Here is a 12,326-nt window from a genome sequence, read left to right as displayed (position 1 = left end):
TGTTGCAAATTCAAATGTGATTTTAAAAAAGGACCCAAAATGCCTTTCTTCAAACGTAGAGACGACATTGGAGGGAGATGTGAATAGATAGGAAAATATTTGGTCTACAAAGAGATTTTACAACAAAATCTTACAAACTAATATAGTTTGATATATGGGTGTACAAGAACCGACCAAATCGGCCGGGAACCAATAAGACTAACCGCCAGAGGATAGAATCGGCCGAAACCGGTAAAGAACTGGTCGGCGAGTGAGAGGAATTGAAAGAAAACTGACATCGGCGGTTTGGCGCCAATTTGAACCCCTAGGAAATCGCTGAACCGACTATATATATATTTTTTGGAATATATGTATATAAAACAGCACAATTTCACTTAAACAAGTGAAACAATGTCGTTTAGTGCCTAGATGTTAAAAAAAAAAATATAATAGAACAGCGTCGTTTGACTTTTGCCATCTCAAAATGAATTAATAACCCCCCACCTCTCTTCTTCTTCCCGTGTCGTCTTCTTCCTCTCTGCAGCCTTATTCTTCTTCCATGGCAGACGATGGCACGACACTTCTTTATTTTTACTCAGTTCCTCATCCTTCATAGAAGACGCCAACGATAGACTGAATATCGCATCAACGCACGTCGAGATCGATATGGTCGGTTTTCTCTCCCCAAACCCTCGGTTTCGGTTGGTTTAATAGACTCATGGTAGATGTCGGTAGTGTCTCAATTTGGCTCCGAAACCAATGTCAAACCCATCGGTGTATAGCTCTAGTTTGGTATGGTATATCGAAATGTAAATAATTTTATTTGTAAAATATATTTAATATATTGCATGAAACTATGTTAGTTTATAAACTAATTTTTATAAGATATTTTTAATAAGCATAACATTTTCTATTCACCCTGCACTTATTTTTCTAAATAAGATCAATTGTGCTATGAGAAATTTTGAATGTAATCCATTCAATCCAACTTACTCAATGGAAAACGCATAATAATATGTAATATTATCACTTCAAAAAGCCTTATTTCTATTTGAAAATATAATATAATAATTTATTAAAAAAATGAATGGGTCGACCACCTTAGTGGTGGCCAAGTCGTGCCAACTAGATCTTGGACAACACAGGTGGCACGACTTGGCCACCACGGGTGAACTCAACAACCATGGTATGAGCCAATTTGCATAGACTCACCTCATCTACAAGGTGAGGTGGCCTAATTCAGCCATCTTGCATTGTCTAGGCCTCTAGACACCCACGAGCGGTTCATATCAGGCCACTCTTGCTAGCTAGCATTCGTCCACCCAGTAGCAACTAGAGTAAGTACCACTAGGGTTGGGTGGTGGGAGCCACTACTCGACCCACTTGCAAACTAAGTGTGCCACCTAATAGGGCGGGATCACCCCTATCCCACACTCTACCCCCAGAATCAATCCTGGGAGCGCCCCCCCTCCCTTCCCTTCAATGCCCACGACGTCATAGTCGAAATGAAAAAAGAAAAATCAAATAAAAGAGAAAACATAACAAAATATAAAACTGCACAAAAAATCCACAATAATAAATAAAATACAAATCAAATTCACAATACAATAGACATACAATGATTTGAATTAAAAAAAATAAAAAAAAAACTCACGGATTTGGAGAGGAGGAACAGTCGAGGAGAAGGATGAGTAGTAAAGGATGGAGACTGCGAGAGGGATAGAGGACAACAGCATAGAGAGCCATAGAGGAAAGAGAGAGAGGGGGAAGAGGAGAGTCTCTAGGGCAGAGGAGATTTAGGTGTAGTTTGGATAGTGAGATGAAATAGTTTTAGATGAAAGTTAAAAATTGAATAAAATATTGTTAAAATATTATTTTTTAATATTATTATTAGTTTAGAATTTAAATTTTTGATAAAATTAAATTATTTATTATATTTTATGTGTATATTTAAAAAAATTATAATGATAAAATGAGATAAAACCGTTATGTATCCAAATTTAACCTTAAGGTTAACTTAACCTTGAAATGACGCCTAAATTCCACTCATGAATGTACTTGTCATGACCATCGCTTGTTGAATTCTCACGTCAATCAATCTGAAGTTAATTAAGGGAAGGTTTAGATAATGAATTGAGTTGAGATGAAAGTTAAAAGTTGAATAAAATATTATTATAATATTATTTTTTAATATTATTTTTATTTTAAAATTTTAAAATTTTAAAATTATGAATTATTTATTATATTTAATATAAAAATTTTAAAAAATTATAATGATTATATAAAATAAATTGAAATGAGTAAAAGAATTTTGCATCCGAACGAAGCCTTAAGGTTCTGCTTGGCCTTAAGAAATTGTTATCTCAAACATAAAATTTTCATCTCATTATTACAACTTTCTCAAATTTTTATATAAAATATAATAAATAATTTAACTTTTTCTTAACTTTTTTAAATTCTAATATAATAATATTAAAATATAATATTTTAATATTTAATTTTAAAATTTAAAATTCTCATTTAAGAATTCTCAGTGGCCAAGTAGAACTTAAATTTCGTGGTTAAAATATCGCATGCTACGTTGTCGACACTTGACCGTTTTATTCATTCACGCTCTTTTTTATTTTTAAACCCTTGCCTTCGTAGTTTGTGACGTTTGGAGAATTTCTGTTTGTTTCTCGAAAATCAATTAATATATTGTCGACATTTTGAAGGGGGAGGGGAGGAACATGCCGTCGTCCGATCTGCTATTGAAGCCGTCGTGTAGTGGATGTGGATCGACGGCGGACTTGCACGGAAGCAATTGCAAGCACATGACACTGTGCTTGACCTGTGGCAAAACCATGGCCGAGAACCATGGCAAGTAACTGTGGCGCCACCCTCACTCGCTTGATTCGAGTTCATTCTCTCTCCCTCTCTCGCACGCACGCACGCACGAACACACACCCGTTAATAGGCTTTTTTGTTGTGTGCGTCATGAACCCGCTACATAGGTTTGTTCTCGTTTATAGGTAATGTGTTTATTCTTGAAAATGTTAATACAAGAAATTTGTGAAAATTCCTTACCACTTTCTCTAGTAGTAATTTGTAACTTCAACTGCTACTTTTCCTTGTACCATTCACTCTTTGTTTTCCATGCATGCCATTTGAGCTATGCCTATTTCTTCCAATAAAAAGATTACATCTTTTTCCACTGTAAGAGCTTCAACTACTGCACTTTATTCTTCGGGAAGTTCTTGCTTTCCACGCTCTTGTGCGTTTTTCATATCCACGTTGATTGCAGCCTTTATTTGTGCAGAAGTTTATCTTCTTATTGTTAAAATTTTTTTCTCTTTTAGTGCAAAAGTATCATCTTCAATAATCTGCAACTCTCTTTGTTGTCTCCAAATTCCTCCTTAATTCTTTATTAGCTTTTCCACATTTTCTTGTATTGTGATTAATTGTAGAGCTGTTTCCGCAAATAACCTTATTTGATTATCTTCTTGTTGCCTATTTGTTGATGAGATTCTTGCTTGTATCTGATTTGTTAGTGAAAAACTTGAACATTCCGCCATTTTCAGAGGTTCACACGCTGATACTAAATGTCAAGAACCAAACATATATTGTTTGGTTTAATTGAAAATGGCGGAAAAACAATGAAAAGAATGAACAAAGGAATGTAAAATGAAGACAAGAACTTAAGAGTGTAGACTGGCTTTTCTACTTTTCTAGGAAGCCAAAACCTCCAAACTAACTAATTTTATTATCAATCTTAAGAATGAATTGCTTACAAGAATTCATACTATTTGTACACTTGCTTAACTACATGCCAACCTATTAGCCCACTTTCATTCAGAGCTATGAGACCTGTTACAGTGTATATGTTATATTTATTATAATGTTCAACTTAATTTGTTTCTGCTGGAAAATCAAGTTCATAATCTGTACAATGTCAATTATAATTCAATTTTCTTCTCTGGAACAGAACAGAGTTCTGAATTTTGATGCTATTGACTACTGAGGAACTTTTACCTTGTGAGTGCTTCAAGTATATACGTAATTAACCTTTCCTTGGCAGTGTGTTTCTCCAAGTTCTTGTTCTTAGTTTATGAAGAGGTTGGTGTAAGGACTGCTCGATCGGTTGAGAGATTCATGTTATATTTGGACCTGATAAGTTTTTAGTGTTTAATTTAGCTATAATTGATAAGTTTTTTTGTGTTTAATATAGCTAGATTCAGATCAGCATATATTGGCGGTGTTTCCAATTTTGTTTTTTTATTATTTCGAGTACTTCCGCGTTCTTGTTGCAAGCTGAATGCTTATGTGCTCTTCTATGCATTACATATAGGAATACATTGTTCGAGCGAGTTCTAGCAGCGACAAGAATTACTTTATTGGTAGATTTGTGACTGGCTTGCCAAACTTTTCAAAGAAGAAAACTGCTGAGAATAAATGGTCTCTTCATAAAGAAGGGCTGCAAGGACGGCAATTAACCTATGCCTTGCGGGTATTGAGTTCATCCTTACCAATTGTGTAGTTTTTGCTTGTTTCTCCCTTCTCATTTGTTCTATTGGGAGTTGGATTTCATAGAGTTATAATAATTATAGGTAAATAATCTAGCCATAAAAGGATTATATAAAAGCAATTTCACAAACTGACATGGCTTGATGTGGTTCGTCAGATTATAAAGTTACTTTTGTTGTAAAGTAGATCTAATGGATCAGATGAAGCCATGTCAGTTTGTGAAATTATTTTTGTGTAATTTCTTTGTGGATGTAGCAGCACTCATAATTATATGGTAACTTTATATTGCTGCTGTAGTTGTGCCTGGTCTAGCTTATTTTTAGTTTTCTTTTTATACTGTAGAAGTTAAAACCACATATGTGATTTTTTCATTCCTTTATAAAGCTGATTTTGTTTTAGTTTTTTTAAATGATGCGGATTTCTGCGTAGTCCAAAAATTTCAGTCTTTGAGTAGGTTAAACCATTTAAAATATCCTTATCTAAAAGGAGAATATAACCTAGAGATTGTCTTATAGGTTTAAGAAAGGCTTGAATGTAAGGAGCAAAAAGGTATGATAAAGAGCTAAGCTTACAGCTGAGGCTTCTCTTCTGGGGACACAGGCTTATGTGAGCTAGAAAAACACTGGAAATGATTGAAATCAGGGAAATGCTAATTTAATTCCATCCACTTTAATAAGATGGATTTACTTATTAAAGACAATTTAAATGGCTAGGAACTTAGCATTATGTTAGAGTCGAAGGAGAAATGTGCTCTTAACAAATTGCAATTTCTCCCTCCATTTCATGCTCAATAATATGTTGTTTATCGATAAAAAAAAAAAAAATATCTCTTGCTACATGATATGGTAAAATCTGAAGATGGAGCAATGCGTGGATCAAATGAACATCCATACCTTGATGGGAAAGCAGTTATTCCTTTATTTTATTTAAAAGTCAGACCAATATCCTATATCTCACATCTCATTGGCTTCTCGCTTATTTATTCATATTAGTTTGTTATTGGATCACATAGGAGAAATACAAGAACAAATCATGGTTATTGGAGGATGAAACATGGAAATTTCAGTATCAAGGTCAGCGTGAAGGTGCGCAATCTGCTACTTACTATCTATTAATGATGCAAGGGAAGGAGTTTGTTGCTATTCCTGCTGGTTCTTGGTATGCACTAACCTATTATATGCAAAATGTCATATTGAAGATAATTGTTTTTACTTTTTAACCTTTTTTTTTTTTTGGTTGGGGGGGGGGGGGGGGGGGGGGTTAAAAATTATTTTTCACTTTTATTTTATTTTATTATTCTATAAAAAAAATTGTTTTGATGAAATATTCATTGCGATGCATACTTAAATCCCTTCACTATAGAGCATCGTGTTCCATATTTGTTTAAAAGTTGGTATTTGAATGTGAATTTTCTTGTTAGCTCTTTTATTTTTGTAATGGTTGTTTGACTTGTTCAATTTTTAGGTACAACTTCAACAAAGTTGCGCAATATAAGCAACTTACACTGGAGGAAGCAGAAGAAAAGATGAATAACCGGAAAAAGACTGCAGATGGATATGAAAGATGGATGATGAAAGCTGCGAATAATGGACATGCTGCATTTGGGGGAGTGGAGAGGGTTGATGAAAAGGATAGTGTGGTTGGTGGGAGGGGACATAAAAAGACATCTGGCAAAGATGAGGAAGGTAATGTTTCTGATAAAGGGGAGGAGGATGAAGAAGACGAGGTGGCAAGGAAGAATAGATTGGGACTCAACAAAAGAGTTGACGATGATGATGATGAAGGTCCAAGGGGTGGTGCTCTGGATTTGGATGATGATGATATTGAGAAGGGTGAGCATGTCCCTTTACTGTAACCTGCTTTTCATTTTAAACATGGATTATCTTATTCATTTCTTGCCAATTTTCTGTGCTGACACCGGAGTGATGTAATTTAATGCCAAAAAACCAAAAGATACCATTCAGATCAGGTTGGTCCTGCTCTGCAGGAAACAATGAGAGAAATTAGTAGAGATGTTAGGGTCTTTTTTCCTCTTGAAGAAAAGGGTAACTTAAGTAAAAGGTACTTAGGGTATTTATATGTGTCACTTCCTTGAAATATCTCTCTCTTATGCATGGTTTTTCTTGAAGTCACTTGATTTCTCCGCATCTGTTGCTGTCTATGATTTCAAGATATGACCCTAGATTTTCTAGCGTTATTGTACAATGGAAAGTAGCATGTCTCATTTCCACAATTGCCTTGGGTAAAAGTCTTGACTGTCAACAATCTTAAGCGGAGTGAGATAGCTGTAGATTGGTCCTGCATGTGCTAGGTAAGAGATGGTGAGAGTTAGGGTCCTACATTTTATTGTGGCTGGAAAGTTAGGGTCACATTATCTCTATTTGGATGCAGTATGTGATGCCTAGGACTGTGAGGAAGGATCACAAGAATGTTGACTTTGAAAGGTGGTTCCTCTTTGCATTATGTAGACGATTTGGTGAGGGGTGAATAACTGTAGTTTTATTTTATTTTATTTTTATTTTTAAGTTCCTTTAGATAAGTAACTGCACTTTTTAATGGCATAAAAGCTTAGTGGAAACTCTTAAGTCCATGTTCCTGGGGTCTTCTTTGGGTGGTATTTGATTTGATTTTGGTTTGAATTTTAATGTTTGTAGTTTTTTTTAAAGGATATTGCACACATCCTATATATTCAGTATGTATATATATTTATTTATTTCTTATCAAAATTGAAGAAAAATATGTGACTGTTGATAGAGAGCTCAACAGAAGATTTCTTCTAGAATAAAAAGAAAAGAATCTTGTGGATTATCTTTTTTAGTAATGATTCAGTGACCTGTTGAATGTATTTTCACTTCCATATGATTTAGATTATTTATAGTCTTACTTTTATCCTTGAAGAAATTGCACGTCTTTAGTTGGTTGCTTTTTTGTACTGCACCAATTAAAATTTCTAGCCCCTGTAAATTCAATTATAATGTGGAATAATGGAAAAGCATTAAAATATGGGTTTTATGTTGGGGGAATATGGGTCACAAGTTTTTTTTTTATTAACTTAATGTCTATGTTAAGTGATTGCTTATTGTGTTAAGAATGTTTCCTGTCAACTGTAATTGAAAACACGTGATGACTTCCACCATTAGTAATACCTGCACTTTTGGTACATCTCTATCCATCTAATGTGCTAGGTGATGATTGGGAGCATGAAGAAATTTTCACTGATGATGACAAAGCTGTTGGTAACGATCCTGAGGAAAGGGAAGAATTAGCCCCTGAAGTTCCTCCTCCTCCAGAAATTAAGCAGGTTTGTCTGCATGATTTCTGTTACAGGAAAACTTGGGACAGCCTTGCTGGAAAATTATTATTAATGAAGATGTACTTCAGTAAACGTTTTCTGGGCCTGAAGCCGACTTACATAGTGCAACTGATACGATTCCCAATTTCTGAGCTTAGCTATATGCATGGCCTTGAATTTGTGTAATACAAAGGGAAGAACAACTTTTTGAAAGATGAGTTTCTGAGAAGCAGGTAATGTAAAGACAACTAAATAAAGATGAGTTTTTGAAAGATCAGTAACTTAATCAAGTCTAAATCTTGAACTAAGGATGCATCTCTTTCTAAATTATTTTCTGATATTAGTGCTGTTTGTTTACTCAATTAGCACTCAGCTGAAATTAAAAAGTTAAGAAGCCTATCATTATGTTGCATTTTGAATATGGTATCTGGCCTATCGTACCTTTCCTCGTCTAATTGGTGCCTCTGATGCTGCTGTACATTCTTACTTCTGCATGGTTACTATTGTATTGAAGTCAAGCTAGATATGCTTGACTTCTTACAAAGGCTGTTTCAACTACTTTAATGTAGTGTTTCTGGTAGAGTAGCACTATTGCCGAGGTTGCAGCTTCTTTTCGGAAATCAAGAAAATGTCAACCCTAATTTTTTACATGTTCTTGCAGGATGAAGACGATGAGGATGAAGATAATGAAGAGGGTGAACTGAGCAAATCTGGAAAAGAGTTGAAGAAGCTGCTTGGGAGAGCTGGTGGGCTTAATTTTTCGGATGCGGAGGATGATGATGAGGATGTAAGTTTATTGTAATGCTTTAATTTAGTACTTTCTACGTTAACATCATAAGTACATTAAAAAAAAGAAAACCAAGAACATGTTCTACTTATTCTGCGAAGTATAACTGGTTGTGACAGAAAACTTTATTTTCACTGCCTGCACTTGTCCTTTACTGATCCCAAAAAAAAAAATTGCCTGCACTCGTCTGTATGGTGCATGCGTTTCAATAATTTAAAAAAAAATAAAAATTGCTTGCACTGTTTTCCTTTCCACTGATGGAGCTTTTGTATATTGGTTTGCCCAGATGGATGATGAGATTGGCCTTTCTCCTGTGCTGGCTCCAAAGAAGGATGCCCTTAAAGAGGAACCTGCTGAAAACAGTCCTGTAAAATCTGTGCCTTCTGGCCCTGCTCGGGGAACCCCACCTACCTCCAAATCTGCAAATGTAAAGAGAAAACTCAGTGGCGATGACGCGAAAGCATCTAATGGGGCATCTCCAAAGAAGGTGATGACAGAAAATGTACGACTATGATTTATTTTAGTTCGTATTCTACATGAATAATATATCCTCTATGGTCTATTAGTGCGCCCTGAAAATTTGAAAATGGTGATGTTTTAGTGTTTTTTTTTTTTTCATTTTAATTTTTACTTGTGTTTTCTGAATCAGGAGTTAAAACCTGCTTCAAAAGAAGAAGCTGTGCCTGCTTCTAAAAGCAGTGGGCCTTTTTCAAAAGGTACACTGCCAACGAAAACTGGGCCAGCATCATCTACTGGGCCTGTCACAGAAGAAGAAATCAGGGCAGTTTTAATGCAAAAGACACTAGTGACAACACAGGATATTGTTGTTAAATTTAAGGCTAGACTGAGATCCCCGGAGGTATGCTATAGTATCAGAGTCTTAGAACTTAAGTAAAAGTGGTAACCGGCTCCTTTACCGGTCTGGCTAATAATATCCCTTGGAAAACTTGGTTGCCTCTTCATTTGGAAGAACAAGTGTTGGAAGCTGTTGCTGTTGGAAATTTAACGCACAAGTTGCTGCAATTTTTATTTTATAGTATTAATTTTGCTACATGTAGTGTATTTTTAAGAGGTTTCTTTTCCTGTGTTCAACACAATTGGTGGCCATACATATTGCATACGTGTATTCTATGTGCACCCACACACCCAAAAAAAAATAATAATAATAATAATTACATGAATATCAAGAGCATGCAATGCCCAACATTTTGATGGAAATAGTCATTTTATCATGCACACTGGTTCATATATTATGTTTCAAAATCAAATTTATGTCATTACATCTATTTACTTTGAGTTTTACTACATATAAACAAAGCCGTGTATTAATCTGCGTATCAATATTGATTCTTTCATATTTAAAATTTAAATTAGTACTGTTTTTAATAAAATCTATTTTTTAACCAATTACAATAAATTAATAGACATATTAGTATATAAGTGTAGATTGGAGTGATGTACTGTCTTATTGATTTTTGTGCTTGTGGTGCAGGACAAGAAGGCTTTTTCAGACATCCTGAGGAGAATTTCTAAGATACAAAGGACGAATGGATCTAACTATGTTGTTTTGAGACACAGATGATAGGATCCCTCCCGGTACATCTTGCTTTTCATTCGCAGCTGGTGTTCCATCCCTTCTTCCTTCCCCAGCAATCTGGTTCCAGCAACCCGTATGGATGATGAACATGGGACTTCTCTGTAGTTAACTGTATTCTGTATAAATTCTCTGCTAACGGAGCTGAAGGTGCAAGGGCCACGAATAGCATTCTGTACATTTTTGTTTTCATAGAATCAAATTAAAAATGTGTTGTTTCATAGAATGAATCCAATTACTGGTGTAGTTCTTCCTTTAGTCCATGGAAAATGAATCAGTTCTCTTTGGTATCTGAACAAGGCAAGTCAATTCTCAATAATAGCTTTTAATTTCTTTTCTTATATTTATTTTCATGTTTGGAACAGATCAATATAAAGCTGGAACACTCGAGGGAAGTTTTGGATATGGAGTTGATGAAATAAATTGAGATGAAAGTTAAAAGTTAAATAAAATATGATTATTATTATTTTGAAATTTGATAAAAATAAAAAATAAAAATAAAAATAAATTTACAGACTGATGTATCATAATATTATTCATTAGATTGTAAATTAAAATTAACGAATTATATAAAATTATATTATGTAGCATGGTTCAATTAATAATCCTTAAATAGCAAGATCCCAAACCGAGAATAGGTAGCATCTCCATAGAATTACAACATACAAAATCCCATCAAATACCTACAACATAGCAAAGAAATCCAACGGCTAAAAGGATAAGGCTCCCCATTAGATGGGCTGAGCCAGAAGGAGTTGTGGGCCCATCAGCTACAGCCCAAACTGTGCCCTTTGATGCGGCCACTTTTGGGATTTCAGGTCCTCCCTGAGGCAGCACCTCCACGTGTACCTTAAGACCATTCCTGCAACTGTCGGCCTTGCTGCTCGCAAAGTAGCGGACTCCTTCTCCGTCCAGTGAAATGCTCTCCAAGCCGTCCGTGTACATCTTTATAGGGTTGCTTACATCGCACGCCTCGTATTCTTCCTTGCTCTTCAGTTCAGCGATGCTTTCCTGTGCTGACGAGTACGTGAACCCTATCCATCCAAAACGTCCATTCAAGGAGAGAGAAATACTTGTGGCCAGGGATATCAAATAGCAATAATAATAACACCAAAATCTAAGCTACTTTTCCCGTGTTTGGTTGGCGAGAAAAAAAAAAGTTCGTAAGAAAAAAATAAAGTCGAAAAAAAGAGAGTTTATAATTTTCTTTCTGCTCTCTTTCGTTCCAGTCTCCATTTGCCCGATAACCCAAAATATATTATTTAGTTCAAAATCTTAGAAGTGGGGAGAGAGAGAGAGAGAGGCTTACAGATTTTGTCTCCGACCCTGAAGATTTTACCGGAGGACCAGGAAGATAAGTCGGAAGCAGGGTCCCAGCCACGGTCGTCTCCGACCACATGATGCACTTGGGCTCCGACCCATTTCCCTCCGAGGCTCACAGAGATGATAAACAGAGCAACAACCACCATCCTCAACATTGCAGCCATTAATTATCACCCAAAACCCAAAAACAGCTTAATAACCCTCTCTCTAGATTTAAAAATGCTAGAGGCAGAGTAGATTAGCCTGTTTCAGCTCACTAGGGAACGCTTTCCAGGCAACTTCCTTTCCCAAACCTACTTGAAGCAACAAGGCTGATGGGTATGAGCCCACGAGATTGTACCATTTTGCTGGTTATAAAGGAACTGCACGATGACGTAACCAAAGTTAACTTAACATACCCTTTTGTTAATGGTCCTTCTAGAGCCACCGCCTCTGGCTAAGCTAAGATTTTATTTTATTTTTTATTTTTTTCACATCAATTTTTAATACTTTTAAACATTTAAAAAAAATAAAAATAAAAATTCATAATAATCTTAAATAAAATTTTCTTAATCACTAAGAAAAAGGAAAAAAAACACTGGAGCGGTTAGCATTTTCCTTTGTTAATTAGTTTATAGCTTTTTATTTCTATAAAAGTAAATCACTATCTGACATACTTTTATATAATATATTACTTATATTTTAGAATAAAATATATATATATATTGAATTACATTAAATTATTTCAATTTATGATTTTATTTGTGTAAAATATTTTTGTGATTAAGTCTCATTTGATTATAGAGTTTATATAATATAAGATGAGATATTTTGTTTAAAATTGAATAAAATAATATTATAATATAACT

General features: G+C 34.9%; 1 protein-coding gene and 1 pseudogene across 1 annotated transcript; one reads left to right on the top strand and one right to left on the bottom strand.

Moving 5' to 3' along the window:
- The first annotated feature begins 2,588 nt into the window (after positions 1-2,588).
- LOC122279754 lies at positions 2,589-10,496 on the top strand (annotated as a pseudogene).
- A 210-nt stretch (positions 10,497-10,706) lies between these two features.
- On the bottom strand, positions 10,707-11,819 carry LOC122279755 (umecyanin-like). Its single transcript, XM_043090562.1, has 2 exons — positions 11,465-11,819; positions 10,707-11,189 (listed from the first exon to the last, which is right to left on the bottom strand). The coding sequence occupies exons 1-2, from the start codon at positions 11,640-11,642 to the stop codon at positions 10,831-10,833; spliced, it is 537 nt and encodes a 178-aa protein (XP_042946496.1). The 5' UTR covers positions 11,643-11,819; the 3' UTR covers positions 10,707-10,830.
- Positions 11,820-12,326: the final 507 nt, after the last annotated feature.

Source organism: Carya illinoinensis, chromosome 10 (assembly GCF_018687715.1).
Source record: "Carya illinoinensis cultivar Pawnee chromosome 10, C.illinoinensisPawnee_v1, whole genome shotgun sequence".
NCBI classification, from domain to species: domain Eukaryota; kingdom Viridiplantae; phylum Streptophyta; class Magnoliopsida; order Fagales; family Juglandaceae; genus Carya; species Carya illinoinensis.
This window is presented reverse-complemented; position numbering and strand designations above follow the sequence as displayed.

Bases quoted from the DNA above. Each gene is read 5' to 3' on its own strand.
- LOC122279755 (XM_043090562.1), bottom strand. From the start codon at position 11,642: ATGGCTGCAATGTTGAGGATGGTGGTTGTTGCTCTGTTTATCATCTCT. The intron at 11,190-11,464 runs GTAAGCCTCTCT...TTGGATGGATAG, and splicing joins CAGGGTCGGAGACAAAATCT to GGTTCACGTACTCGTCAGCA.